Source organism: Halichoerus grypus, chromosome 1 (assembly GCF_964656455.1).
Source record: "Halichoerus grypus chromosome 1, mHalGry1.hap1.1, whole genome shotgun sequence".
Taxonomy (NCBI): Eukaryota; Metazoa; Chordata; class Mammalia; order Carnivora; family Phocidae; genus Halichoerus; species Halichoerus grypus.
Genome location: NC_135712.1, coordinates 58,927,895 through 58,943,849, shown reverse-complemented (window position 1 = coordinate 58,943,849; position 15,955 = coordinate 58,927,895). Strand labels below are relative to the sequence as shown.

The 15,955-nt window shown below is 37.0% G+C and overlaps 1 protein-coding gene across 3 annotated transcripts in view; it reads right to left on the bottom strand.

Annotated features, from left to right (window-relative positions):
* GRAMD1C (GRAM domain containing 1C) overlaps positions 1-15,955 on the bottom strand; it is an 84,105-nt gene that overhangs the window by 57,589 nt on the left and 10,561 nt on the right. For all 3 annotated transcript variants that reach the window (XR_013445277.1, XM_036107141.2, XM_036107140.2), the window contains one exon: positions 7,830-7,914. Coding sequence is in view for 2 of the 3 variants with exons in the window: in XM_036107141.2 (XP_035963034.2) it covers positions 7,830-7,914 (85 nt within the window). In the remaining variant the exon portion in view is untranslated. The remainder of the gene's footprint in view (positions 1-7,829; positions 7,915-15,955) is intronic.

Sequence of the window (15,955 nt, the reverse complement as noted above, 5' to 3'; positions counted from 1 at the left end):
GGGGAGGAGGGAGGTTGCACGGTGTCAGCTTATGCTTTGTCTTCAGCTTGCCTTATGCTCCCTCATCACTGTGAGGAGATGTAGTTTAACTGATAAATTTAAAAACTATATAAAGTGATTAGCAATTTAGGAAAACATCGTTGAGGTACAAACCTAAAAATACTTAAATTTAATCATGCTAAATTTGTAAGCAAATACTAAAAATTGAGCAAAGTAATTCAGTCTTTCAAAATGTTTCCTTCAGCAAAACAAAACTGAGATGCCCCAAACAAAAATCCTAGTAAATAATTAAGTAGATTAAGTTACTCATTACTAGTATGCATCTCTAAAACAGGGATTGGGCTCAAGGTCACCTTGGGGTGTCCTGAAATTTTTATCTAAGCCACTGAAACATTTTATTAATTTAGTGCTTCTCGCATTTCAGATCAGAAATACTTGGCAGTGGGCGCCTGGGTGGCTCAGTTGGTTAAGCGACTGCCTTCGGCTCAGGTCATGATCCTGGAGTCCCGGGATCGAGTCCCGCATAGGGCTCCCTGCTCAGCGGGGAGTCTGCTTCTCCCTCTGACCCTCCCCCACCTCATGTGCTCTCTCTCTCTCTCTCAAATAAATAAATAAAATCTTTAAAAAAAAAAGAAATACTTGGCAGACTTATTAAAACACAGATTTCTAGGCCCCTCCCAGAGTTTCTGATTAAACAAGTCTGGAGCAGGGTAGAGAGTTTCAAGTCTAACATGATCCCAGGTAACACCAACATCGCTAGCCTGTGGACCGCACCATGAGAACCAGGGCACTATTTTACATTAAACTATGTTCAAAGCCATAGCAACCAACCGGATTATTTTAACTGAAGGCTATTTGATATAGATTGACGGACTTTTTTCAGTGGTTTAAAAAAGGGTTTCCCTGGGGCACCTGGCTGGCTCAGTCAGTTAAGCGTCTGACTCTTGATTTCGGCTCAGGTCATAGTCTCAGGGTGGTGGGATGGAACCCCATGTCCTGCTCCACACTCAGCAAGAAGATTCTCTCTCTCCCTCTTCCTCTGCTCCTCGCCCCCACCTCTAGGATGGATAAATAAATCTTTTTTTTTTTTAAAGGGAGGGTTGGAGTCCCAAAACAGATATATTTTATTGGAATAAACTTATACCTCAATAAATTTTTTTTATAAAATGGCCTTCTAGCAATATGGTCCATGCAGGAAATGAAAAAAAATTTTTAAGCCAGATTTTCCTTTTTTTTTTACTCCCAATTTCTCTACTGTTAAGTAAACATGTAATTATCATTTCAGAAGGCAATATTCTACCTAATTTGAGTCAAATAACAATCTGATTCCTCTAGAATGGAATAAGGAAATGTTTATCAAAAATCGTTTTATGGATTTTATAACTTTATAATTAGTGACTAGAAAGTTAGAATAAAATTAAGTAAATTAACCAAGCAATATAGATCACTTTGATGTGTGTGTTAACATCAACTAACTAGCTATTACATAATCAATTTTGAAACAATTATTCAATTGTTTCAATTCTAATTCTTAAAGATTTATTTTATTAACTATAACATAACAAAGGTTACAGTGGAAATATGTTATGGAAATACAGATGGAGTGAATCAGCACCATATACTTCTAGAGTAAGATTGCACAATAAATAAACAAGATGTCCTATTTACAGTTTTATCAAAGAATTTAGACATCATCTATCCATAAAGGAGATAACAGTGAATTAAAAGAATGGGTTTTTAAACAATCATGTCAGGAAACACACATCCCAAAGTATTCTTTTCTAGCAGCAATCATCTTTGGGAGCCCAATAATGCTAACATTGCTTTAAAAAATACTCTCCGGAACAACATTTTTAGGATTGCTTTCAGATTTAATATTTAAGTTATAAAAGAAATCATTCTCCTTATTTATTTATTTTTTTTATTTTTTAGAGAGAGAGCAAGCGGGGAGAGGCAGAGGGAGAAGAAAGAGAATCTCCACACTGGGTGTGGAGCCTGAGGTGGGGCTTGATCCCACAACCCCGAGACCATGACCTGAGCTGAAATCAAGAGTTGGACACCCAACCAACTGAGCCACCCAGTTCCCCAACCATTCTCCTTTTTTATACTTTACATTTTTTGTGTTGTTTGCTTTTTATTTGAGACAACTGTAAAGGTAAATACAAATTGAAAAAGAAAAAAATTAATTTTCCCTGGTGCAAAATGGGAAAAAAAGACTCCCTCTTCACTTCTTTGATTATTTTCTGTAGAAAATTTGTAAATTCTTTTTTTCTTGCTCCTTTGAGATTATACGTGCATCTTTTTATTTTTTATTTTTATTTATTTTTTTAAAGATTTTATTTGACAGAGAGAGACACAGGGAGAGAGGGAACACAAGCAGGGGGAGTGGGAAAGGGAGAAGCAGGCTTCCTGCCAAGCAGGGAGCCTGATGAGGGACTCGATCCCAGGAGGGTCCTGGGATCGTGAACTGAGCCGAAGGCAGACGCTTAACGACTGAGCCACCCAGGTGCCCCTATGTGAATCTTTTTAAAAGCAAAATAAGCCCTTGCCAGTTTTAGAACCCAGGAATGTTTTCTCAAGGACCTAGTAGCCATCTCTTTGAAATGTAAACATCAAGAGAGATAGTACCCTTATCTCCCAGTTTCTGTGATAGGGTAGGAGCTCACCATCGGCCGGCATCTTGATACAAGTTGCAAAACTAACTCCTGTCATAAAGATATGAGTTTATTTTTCCTTTGCATAAAGTCAGTTAGCTAACACAGAGAGTAGCCCCAATTATCAGGTGAATTTATGATGAAATGTGTGTGATAAATAGTACTATCAAGTCCTCTTACTTGAGGACTAGTTATCATTTATCTTTAGAACATGTGTAAAGGGTTGCATCTGTTTGGTTATTTAAAAGGGTGAGATTTCTTTCCGTCTTTCTTCACAATCTCTTTTACAGATTACCCGTGATGCACATCCCATTCCAGTTGAATGCTTATTCAATAATAAAAACTGTTTTCTTTCTTTTCTACTTTTGTGGAGTTTTCAGGATGGGTAGGATATTTTCTTTTTAATTATATTTCCCCAACATAACATTTTCTTTGGCCAAGATTAAGCAAGAAAAAAAGAAGGCACAAATGAACATTAGAAGTGAAAAGGCAGACTCCAGCTAAAGCAGATGTTTAGAAATATTCTAGGTATAGTAGGTTGTCCTAATCAGGAATTCACCCTTGGGATAGGTCAGCTAACAATTTAATTAGGACTACACTCCTTCAGGGGCTACTATAAGCCCTTCTGTTACCTTTATTACTGTTTAACAACAAATGTTTGGCTAATCAGCATAGACACATTAGAAAAGGGTTTTCATTAGTGAAATTAGTGGCTTGTTTATCAGTATATTGGATGCTACACATGGGGTCACACTGGTGAAATCAGTTGTATAAATATACATGGATTGGTTAAAATCTTTTAGAGATCCTCTTCATCATCATTATTATATGCACAGAGAATAAGAACCTATTAAGCCTTCAAGCATTTATATCAATATAGACTCATGGATATTTATTTTATTCTTCAGGTTATAATCCAATATTGTCATTATTTTATTGCTCAAATTATTCTGTCTTTGACCACTGGGAGTTCTTTCAAGTTGGCTCCTTTTTTTTTTTTTTTTTTTTTTAAGCACTTCGTTACTTTCTGGCACTGTAACACTGTATGATACTCCACAGTCACTCATCTTGTATTTTCATTGTCCCAGCCCCAGAGCTCTCATTCCTTTCATTGGGGAATGGTATTTAGAGACCAATATCTGGGTCCTGGACATGCTCACTGATACTGGGATATCACTGTTTCTAGTCCCTAGCAACAGACACAGGTAGGGAATAGATGTATATATGCTAATCCACCCTTGAGTGCAATTATGTCACTCATTTGTAATACAGTTAGATTCTTTTTTTACCAACGGCATTGCAACCTGGGATCTCCTGATATCCTGATTGATTTAATTTTTATACAATAAAGTTACCTCTGTATAGATTTAACATGCAATTATGTAACTACCACCATAGTACCATATAGAATCACTGTAAAAATTCCCTTGTGAAACCACTCTCCCCTCCCAGTGCCCACAAATCTGTCTTCCATCCTTATATATTTGCATTTTTAGAATGTCATATAAATGGAATCATAAAATATGTAACCTTTGCAGTTTTGCTTTTTTCAATCACTGACCTCTACCTCAGAAACCAATAATACATTATATGTTAATTAATTGAATTTAAATTTTAAAAATTGAAAAAAATAAATGAAAGGGGCCATCATTACAGATCCAATAAAAAGTAAAAGGATAATAAAGGAATCATATGGACAAAAAAAAAAAGGAAAATGTATTGAAGATTCATCCATGTTGCTGTGCATATTAATAGCTTGTTCCTTCTAAATTTTTTTTTTTTTTTTTTTTTTTTTTCATTTGCGAGAGAGACGGAGAGAGAACAAGCAGAGGGAGAGGCAGAGGGAGAGGGAGAAGCAGGCCTCTCGCTGAGCAAGGAGCCCGATGCGGGACTCGATCCCAGGACCCTGGGATCATGACCTGAGCCGAAGGCAGACGCTTAACCATCTGAGCCACCCAGGCGCCCAATAGCTTGTTCCTTCTTACCGCTAAATAGTATACCATTGTATAGATGTACCATAGTTTGTTTATTCATTCACCAGTTGAATGACATCTTGGTTATTCCCAATTGTTAATAAAGATGTTACAAACAATCATGTATAGGACTTTTGTGAACATAAGTTTACAGTTCACTTGAGAAAATAACTAGGATTAGTAGGTCATATGATTAGGTGTATGTTTGACTTTACAAGAAACTGCCAACTTGCCATCCAAAGCAGCTGCACCAGTTTGCATTCCCACCACTAATGGATGAGAGTCCTATAGCTTTGTATCCTCATCATCATTTGGTGTTGTCAGTTGTTTTGTTGTTGTTTTTAATTTTAGCAATTCTCACTAGCATGTAGTTTACTTGTACTTTAAGGTGCATTTCCCTATAATAATTGATGTTGAGCAATTTTTATATGCTTATTTGTCATCCATATATATCTTTGGTAAAGTGCCTATTTACCTGTTTTTTAAAGTGGGTTGTGTTTTTCTTACTGACTTTCAAGAATAGCTTTATTCTGGGCGCCTGGGTGGCTCAGTCGGTTAAGCGACTGCCTTTGGCTCAGGTCATGATCCCAGGGTATTCTGGGCGCCTGGGTGGCTCAGTCGGTTAAACGACTGCCTTTGGCTCAGGTCATGATCCCAGGGTCCTGGGATCGAGTCCCGCATCGGGCTCCCTGCTCTGCGGGGAGCCTGCTTCTCCCTCTCCCACTCCCCCTGCTTGTGTTCCCTCTCTCGCTGTCTCTCTCTGTCAAATAAATAAATAAAATCTTTAAAAAAAAAAAAAAGAATAGCTTTATTCTAAAGACAAGGGTTTTTTTTAAATCAGATATGGGATTATCAACTATTTTCTCTCAGTCTGTAGCTTGGTAAAATTATACATGGTTTTAGTTTTTTACTTTGTAAAAGTCTGCATTTTCCAAATTTTATACAATGAACAGGTTTATTATATCAGTGAGAGAAAACTATAAAATGTAAATTTTTGAAAGCGAATTTACACACTGAAAAATACCTAGAAAGTTATCCAAACAATTTTAACCAAAATTATATGTAGGTGTTAGGATTACTGATAATTTTCAATTTTTTTCTTTATATTTTTCTGTATAGCTTTAATGTTTTATAATGAGTATATATCACTGTATCATCAGATTCTTTCAAGATGGCAATGACAAGTATGATAAATTTTATAAAGGTTTCCATGAAAAGTATTTAATTTCAAGTGACAAACTGGCAAGAAACATTTGCAACACACATGAAAAAAGATCTAATTTTTTAAACATCTAACAAGCTACTACAAATTAAGAAAAAGACAAACAACCACCAGAAAAATGGGCAAAGTTTTTGAAGAGAAATGTTCACAGGAAAAGAAATACATATGGTTTATAGACATATGAATAGATGTTCAATCTCCTTTATAATTAAAGAAATGCATATTTAAACAATGATTAAGTACCATTTCTACCTACCAAATTTTACTAAAGCAAAGGTCCTGAGGTGTGGCAAAACAGGTACTTACATACACTGTTAATGAAAATGCAAATTGGTACAGCCTTTTTGGAGGGTAACTTGGCAATAATAAACTTTTTAAATGCTCCTTACCTTTTTGCCACAATTCCACTTCATAAAATTTTTTATCCTACAATATGTGTGCACATATGTGCCAAAACAAATGTAAAAGTTTCAGTGCAACATTATCAGAAATAGTAAAAGACAAGAAGCAATCAAAATGTCCATCAATAAAGGATTTGTTAAATAAATTATGGTACAAAGTTCATTTAATTGAATACCAGGCAGGCATTAAAAGAATGAAGTGGATCCTTAAGTAATGCTAACAAAAAGAGCTCAAAACAAGGTTCAAAGAGTAAGCACAGTATGTTCCCATTTAAATTCTGTTAGGAATATACGTATATGCCTCTTGAAATACCTACAGAAAATTTCTGGAAATATACGTAAGAAATCACTAAAAGTGGTTATATAGCCCAGGAAGAACGTTGCAGTGGTCTTGGTCAGAAGGACCACTCACTTCTCATTATATGCCGTTATACAGTGTTTGAATATTTTGTCATGAGAATGCATTACTTTCAAATGTTCTTAGAAATTGTTTTAAGTCATTATAATGATATTTTGGTACTGAGCTGAACTACTAGAAATTCAGTTACATTTTATTGTATATTGCCCAACAGTACCAGAAATCAGAAATTTCTATGAATAAATGGTTTAAATGAAATATACACTAAAATTAAAATTGAGTTCTATATTTTGATTACAAAGAATCTATATTAAGCTTATATCAAAAATTAAGCACTTTTATAAGGAAAATGGCTAAATTTTTCCTCTTAAAGTCTATTGCAAACAAAATCTATCTGAGAGATTACATGAGGGGCACCTGGCCAGCTCAGGTGGAAGAGCATGTGACTCTTGATCTCAAGGTCATGAATTCAAGCCCCACACTGGGTATAGAGATTATGAAAAGAATAAATAAATAAACTTTTAAAGAAATGAAAGATTACACGAAAATAACATAGCCCTAGGAAATTTTATAAAACTGCTCTACAATCTGTTAAGGAGTACCTTTTTCCAGGGAAAGGTAATATATATTGAACATCAAATTTAAAATTTTTCCTACAAAACCATATAAAACAAGCACCAGAAGAAATTGTGACAATAATTTTCTTTTAGTTCTATTTTCTTAGCTAGTACTTACTTTTTTTTTTTTTGGTGCAAAATGGTGGTTTTTATTAAAGTATAGGGGCAGGACCCATGGGAGTACTTAATATTTTTATCTCAGAAATCACTCCTCCCGGGGCGCCTGGGTGGCTCAGTCCGTTAAGCGGCTGCCTTCGGCTCCGGTCATGATCCCAGAGTCCTGGGATCGAGCCCCGCATTGGGCTCCCTGCTCCGCGGGAAGCCTGCTTCTCCCTCTCCCACTCCCCCTGCTTGTGTTCCTGCTCTCGCTATCTCTCTCTCTGTCAAGTAAATATATAAAATCTTTAAAAAAAAAAAAGAGAGAAAGAAGTCACTCCACCCCAAATTACAACTTGGTTTTACATTATCTAATATGAAGCTTATCTTGAAAAATATTTTCTGTCTAGCACAAAGGCTTAAATTTTCTACAAATATTGTCACTCGTCAGTTCTGTTTTGATAATGAGGTAGTAAAATGGTTTTTTACAACTTCCTGTCTTTTTTACCTGCTATCAGCTTCTCTGTATCAGGTAAATGAGTGAACTGTCTTTTGTATTCCTCATTCCTGTCTTTATAGGTGGAACTTGAAATCTGCAACAATAAAAAGATTAAATTTCCATTTAATTATAATCTTCATTAGATTAAGTGAAATGTAGTATCTTAGAAAATAAATTTAAAATGGGCTGTAAAATAACATGGTTTTACGCAATATTTTGTATGTTTTTATAAGAAAAACCACATACATAAACATTTCAAAAACCACCAAAAGGAAGCAAAGGAAGCTCCCAGCATACTGGAGTAAGGAGTTCAGCAAATTCTCTCTGCAAAAACAAATATACAGCTGGGAAAAAAACCTCAAAAACATCATCTCAAACTACTGGAAACTGACCAAAGGTATACAATAAACTGAGAAGTATTTGTTCATGAAAATCTACTGAACTTAGGAGCCGCAGAAGTCTGTGGCACTGCTTCCTTGGCCAGCTCTCATTACTCTTCCTCCCCCACCGACTAAGCCGACGTGACAGTTCTACAGGCCATGAAAACTAGCAGCTCTGCTGACAGAGGTGGCTGAGTTGATTCAGCGCGGAGAGCAGAAAAGCTACGCCCAGCAGTAAAAGGGAAAATTCTGAAGTTATCCACGAGAGTGTGAGGTTGCAGTCTCAATTGGGGCAAGAAACAAGCACACTGGCAGATTAGCAGGGGACTTAACAAAGAGATCTTGGAGGAGAGAGAGCCATAAATGGGCCTGATAAACTTCCCATGTATTCCTGGCTAAACAGAAGCTGCATGCATGTGTAGCAGAGACTAGAGAATTCCCAAACCATCCACAGATTCCTGGCTAGAGACATAAGAAGTTTCCTGAGGGAAAACATAAAAATTGAGACAAACTTGAAAATGTCCTGAACATTGAATGCATTCCCCAATACACAGATCTCTCAGAAGGGAAAAATGGCACTGGCACTATGCACCTGAGCACAATTTCTGACCAATCACTGGCTAACATAAGGGGTGACCACTGGGAAGTCAGCCTTAAAAATAAAAACAATGACAACAACAACAACAATAAGCTGAGTAGAGACCAGACAAATAGATTTCTCAGATTTACTCTAGGCACGTTACTAAACAAACAAAAATCATCAATGACAAGCTTTAGGGGTAGAAAGGATGTGACCAGAATCCATAGTTGCTACAATATATCATCTAAATTGTACAATTCTTAACAAAAATTATGAAACATGCAAAGAAAAAGAAAAATGTGACTCATACTAAAAAAAGAGAAGCAGGCAATAGAGTCTTTCAAGGTCCCCAGATACTACATTTAGCAGACAAAAACATCAAAGCAGTTATTATAAATATATTAAACAACTGAAGACAACCATGCTTAAAGAATTAAAGGAAGGGGCACCTGGGTGGCACAGTTGGTTAAGCACGCAACTCTTGGTTTCGGCTCAGGTCATGATCTCAGGGTCCTGGGATCAAGCCCCACATCAGGCTCATGCTCAGCATGGAGTCTGCTTGGGATTCTCTCTCTCCCTCTCCCTCTGCCCCTCCTGCTCATGCTGTCTCTCTCTCTCAAATAAACAAATAAAATCTTAAAAAAAAAAAGAATTAAAGGAAAATATGACAATAATGATTCAACAAGTAGAGAATCTCAACAAATACATTTTTTAAATTCTTTTAAGGAAAAAAAAGGACATTCTGGAGTTGAAAACTACATTCCACTGAAATAAAAAATTCACAGAGGGGCTCAGAGGGGCTCAACAAAAAATTCAATATGGCAGGGAAAGAATCAGTGAACTTAAAGATAGATTAGCAAAAATTATCTAATTTGAAGAATAGAGATAAAAAAAGACTAGAAAATGAACAGACTCAGAAACCTGTGAGACAACATTAATTGATTCAAATACAAGAAATGGGAATAACAGAAGGAAAAGGGAGGCAGAAAAACATTTAAAGAAACAATGGTTAAAACTTTCAAAATCTGAGGAAAAACATTAATCGATAGATCAAAGAAGCTCAATTAACCAAGTAAGATAAAGGAAAGAGATTCTAGGGTGCCTGTGTGTCTCAGTTGGTTACGTGTCTGACTCCTGATTTCAGTTCAGGTCATGATCTCAGGGTTGTGAGATGGAGCCCCGAGTTGGGCTCTGCACTCAGCAGGGAGTCTGCTTGAAATTCTCTCTCTCTCCCTGTGCCCCTACCCAACTCATGCATGCTCTCTCTCTCTCTAAAATAAATAAATCTTAAAACATATACATATATAATAAAAAATAGATAAAAATTAAAAATAACAAAAAATTAAAATTTTTTTTAAAATTAAAAAAATTAAAGAACTATATCATAGTTAAATTATTGAAAGACAAAGGAGAATAAGAAAACAGCAGAAAAATGACTCGTACATACAGGTAAAAAACCAGTACAATTAATGGCTGACTCCTCATCATAAACAATGCAGACAGCAGACCTGCTTTAAAGAAATTCAAAAGGAAGTCCTTCAGGCTGCAAAGAAATGTTACAGTATGGTAACTCAAATCCACAAGAAGAAATAAAGAGCACCAGAAGTGGAAATATCAAAAGGAATTAAAATGGTATCCTAAAAAACATCTGACACAAGATTATTCTAAAATTTACATGGAAGGGCTCCTTTCATGATAAAAACACTCAGCAAGGCGGCAAGAATATGGAGAAACTGGATCACCCATACATTGTGGTGGGAACATAAAATGGTACAGCCACTCTGGAAAACAGATTGGCGATTTCTTAAAAACTAAATATGCAACTATCAATGACCCAGCAATTGTATTCCTGGGCATTTACCCCTAGAGATGAAAACTTATGTTCACACAAAAACCTGTACATGAATATCTACAGCAGTTTTATTCACCATAACCCCAGACTGGAGGTAGCCCAGATAGTCTTCAATGGATATATGGTTAAAACTGTGGTACTTCCATACCTTGGAATACTACTGAACACTACTCAGCATTAAAAAGGAATGAACTGGGGTGCTGGGTGGCTCAGTCAGAAAAATGTGTGACTCTTGATCTCTGGGTCATGAGTTCAAGCCCCACACTGGGTATAGAGACTACTTTAAAAAAAAAAAAATATATATATATATATATATATATATATACACACACACACACACATATATACATTCATACATACATAAACTTTAAAAAGGAATGAACTCTTGGTACACAAAACAAAATAGATGGATTGCCAGGGAATTATGAGTGAAAATTGAAAAGGTTACATACTGTATGATACCATTTATATAATATTCTTGAAATGACATAATTATAAAAATGGAGAACAGATTAGTGGTTGACAAGGGTTGAGTAGGGGGAAGGGGCACTATAAAAAGGCTGTGTCTATAAAAAGGATTCTTGCTGTGATGAAAATGTTCCTTATCAATGTGATATTAATGTGTGTCAATGTGATATTGTACTATACTTTTGTAAGATGTTATCATTGGGGGAAAGTTGTTTAAAGAGTACAGGTTATCTGTATCATGTCTTTTTTTAAAAAATATTTTATTTATTTGAGAGAGAGAGAGAACAAGCACAAGCAGTGGGAGGGGCAGAGGGAGAGAAAGAGGCAGGCTCCCCACTGAGCAGGGAGCTGGAACACACGGGGCTCAGTCCCAGGACTCTGGGATCATGACCTGAGCCAAAGGCAAAAGCTTAACCAACTGAGCCACTCAGGTGGCCCTATCTCCATCATTTCTTACAATGGCATGTGAGTCTAAAATTATCTCAAACTAAAAGTAGGAAAAAAAATAAAAAGAGAAAGTCTGTAGGGTTAGAATAAATGTGTTAATTCTACATAGGAGGCAGAAATGTTTGAAGTGCTTTTAATGCTGATTCAGAGGTCATTCTCCACATTCTTTTTTAATTTTTTAAATTTAAATTCAATTAATTAACATATAGTATATCATTAGTTTGAGAAGTAGAGTTCAGTAATTCATCAGTCTTACATAATATCCAATGCTCATTACATCACATGCCCTTCTTAATGTCCGTCACCCAGTTACCCCATCCCCCCACCCCCTCTCCTCAGCAACCCTGTTTGATTAAGAGTCTCTTATGGTTTGTCTCCCTCTCTGACTTCATCTTGTTTTATTTTTTCCTCCCTTCCCCTATGATCCTCTGTTTCGTTCCTTAAATTCCACATATGAGTGAGATCATATAATTGTCTTTCTCTGATTGACTTATTTCACTTAGCATAATACCCTCTAGTTCCATCCACATTGTTGCAAATGGCAAGATTTCAATTTTTTGATGGCTGAGTATTATTCCATTGTATATATATATACCACATCTTCTTTATCCATTCATCTGTCGATGGACATCTTGGCTCTTTCCATAGTTTGGCTATCGTGGACATTGCTGCTATAAACATCGGAGTGCAGGTGCCCCTCTGAATTGCTATGTTTGTATCCTTTAGATAAAAACCTAGTAGTGCAATTGCAGGATCATAAGGTAGCTCTATTTTCAACTTTTTGAGGAACCTCCATACCGTTTTCCAGAGTGGCTGCGCTGCTTGCATTCCCACCAACAGTGTAGGAGTGTTCCCCTTTCTCCACATCCTCGCCAACATCTCTCATTTCCTGACTTGTTAATTTTAGCCATTCTGACTGGTGTGAGGTATCTCATTGCAATTTTGATTTGAATTTCCCTGATGCTGAGTAATGTTGAGCATTTTTTCATGTGTCTGTTGGCCATTTGTATCTTCACATTCTTCTTTGTTCTCCCTCCAACTACCTATCTTTAGGTTATTTTACTACTCCTTGTCAATAACATCATCACCAGAGAAATAACGCAAGTAAAATTATTTAATTATTGAGCAAAATGTGACTAATGTAATAGAAACTCACTCTTGGATGTGGCTCATAGGAACAATGTCATGGCTTTTAAATTCACATCTCATATCTAATAAACGGTTTTTTGGAAAGGCAGATAGAGAATGCTGAGCTAGAATTTTTGTATTATTTTAGATTTGGTTTGTATGTGCTACTTAAAATTTCTCATCGTTGGGGAGCCTAGCTGGCTCAGTCGGTTGAGTGTCTGCCTTCAGCTCAGGTCATGATCTCGGGGGCATTGAGCCCCCAGTCAGGCTCCCTGCTCAGTGGGGAGCCTGCTTCTCCCTCTCCCTCTGCCCCTCACCCCCCACTTGTGCTCTCTCTCTCTCTCAATAAATAAAATCTTTAGAATTTCTCATTATCCTAGATAATAGAAAGCATATACTTAAGATGAAGTCTTAATTAATAACCCAATAACACTATTACTATTTCAGTTATTTTCCATATTCTCTGTCATTTATTAAATATGTTAATTTATTGATAATTTCTTAGTAGTCATGTTACTTTTCCAAAATATTTTTCCATGTTGATGTTGTCATCTTTAAAGAAGTATACATGTTTAAAGATTTTATTTATTTATTTGAGAGAGAGAGAGAGAGGAGGGGAGGGGCAGAGGGGAAGGGCAGAGGGAGAAAGAGAAGCAGACTGCCCTCTGGGCAGGGAGACTGACCCAGGACTCCATCCCAGGACCCTGGGATCATGGCCTGACTCGAACGCAGATGCTTAACCGACTGAGCTACCCAGGTGCCCCCAAACTATACTTTTTAATGTCACTAGTAGCTTTTACTTTGCAAATCCAATAGTCAATTTTCAGGCCTCACCTTACTCTATCACAATAGGTCACTCTGTCCATGCCACACTTCCTAAGATTTTATCTCATTAGCCAAATCTCAGTTTCTTTTGCTAGTTCCTGCTCTACCACCTAAACATTGGAGAGAGGTTCTAAACATTGGAGAGTCCACTTCTTTTCTTTATCCATACTTTTTCCCTAGATGATCTCATCCAATCTTTATAAATCTGTCTTTAAATACCATCCATACTCAAAGTCTCCCAAATTTACTCCCCGCTTCAATCTCTCTCCTGAGATTCAAGTCATAAATCCAATAGCCTACTAGACTTTTCTACTTGCATATCAAATATGCATCCCACTTGATTTCCCCAACCCCCAAAACTACTTCTCTCCTGTCTTTCTCTTCCCCTAAGTGATGTTTCCATGCACCTAGTTGCACTGATCAGAAACCTAGGAATCATTATCCTTGACCTTTTTCTTCTTCCTCATTCACCACATCTGACCCCATCAGTAAGCTGTCAAACAGGCCAATCTTATTCCTTCCTCTTGCCTTTCCACAGAACACCACTCCCCTTTCCCCGTCTTCACGTGATTCATCTGTGTTCTTTCCTTGTCCCCGATATAGGGCTCTCTCAAATGCCACCTCCTCAGAAAAGCTTTTCCAGACCATCCTAACTGAAAATGCTACTCCCTTCCATGTGACTCTCTATTCCTTACATTCCTCTATTGTCTTCTATCACTACCTGACATAATATTACACATCTGCAAAAAAAGAGAAAGAGAGAGGGAGGCAAACCATAAGAGACTATTAGCTATATAAACTATAGAGAATAAACTGAGGGTTGCTGGAGGGGAGGTGGGCAGTGGATGGGCTAAGTGGGTGATAGGTATTAAGGAGGGCACTTGTGATGAGCACTGGGTGTTGTATGTAAGTGATGAATCACTAAATTACCCTGAAAGCAATACTATACTCTATGTTAACTAGAATTTAAATAAAAACTTGAAACAACAAAAAATATATTACACATTTGCTTATGTGTACACTATTCATCTCCCAATCAGCTCTAGAATAGCAGAGACATTTAGAACAGCCTGGTGCACAGAAGACACTCAAATGAATTACTAAATTACTATTCCTGGGGCACCCGGCTGGCTCAGTCAGAAGAGCATGTGACTCTCAAGAGTCGTGAGTTCAAGCCCCATGCTGGGCGTAGAAATTACTAAAAAAATAAATAAACTTTTTTTTAAAAGCTATTACTATCTTAATTCATGTATATCTACCTTTGCCACTTGTTTGATAATAATGTCTCTGCTCATATATTCTTTTCATTTATCCTGTGAGAGACTCACTGTACTTCCTGATTCTGGTCTTTCATCAAGAGTAGAAAATTTTCAGGCATATCTTTTTGAATATTGCCTTTATGCTGATCTTCTGAAACTTCTATTAGATTCATATTGGACTCCTCTTCTTTTCTTCTTATCACTTAAGCCATTCTCTTTCAAATTTTTCTATTGTCACCTCTCAGTGGCACAGTGTAACAATTTCCTCATATACTAGTTTACTGATTTTTCTCTTTAGCTGCTATATCCCATGTCCACTGAATTTTTAAATTATTATTTCAATGACCATATTTTTTATCTAGAAACTGTATTTGGTTGTTTCCCAAATCTGCCTGGTGTCTTTAAGAATGGCTTATCCAGGGGTGCCTGCGTGGCTCAGTCAGTTAAGTGCCTGACTCTTGGTTTCAGATTAGGTCATGAGATCAAGTCCCACATTGGGCTCTGTGTGCAGCACAGAATCTGCTTGAGAGTCTCTCCCTCTGCCCCTCCCCCTGCTCATTCTTTCTCCCTAAATTAAAAAAAGAAAAAAGAATGTCTTATCCATTTATCACGTGCTTAATTCCTTCTAATAAGTCTTTAATAATATCAAATGATGGTTGTATAGTTTTTTTTAAAGATTTTATTTATTTGGCAGAGAGAGAGTACAACCAGGGGGAGTGGGAGAGGGAGAAGCAGGCTCCCCGCTGAGCAGGGAGCCTGACGTGGGGCTCGATCCCAGGACCCCGAGATCATAACCCAAACCGAAGGCAGATGCCCAACCAACTGAGCCACCCAGGTGCCCCAGTTTTATAGTTTTTATCTGGTAGTTTTATCTGAAGTTTTGAGGGTCTAATATGCTATTTATTGAATCTCCTTCTGCTCACTCATAAAGTATTAAATTCAGGTCCCAAAACATCATGAGAGATTGACAGAGTTGTGTACTCTCAGGAAGATTTCCCTCCTCCACCACTCCAAGCACAAGTTAGGCAGGTAAGCTTCCTTGTCTTCAAATGGGCAGGTGTAGGTGAATTTCTTTCCTAGTCTACCTTTCACAGAATGTCTAACTCTTCAAGAGTCATGGCTTTATAAGGAGTTCCTTATAAAGTAAGGAAGCTGTCAAAGCGACCAATCTTATTCCTACAAGTCCAAGGCATCAT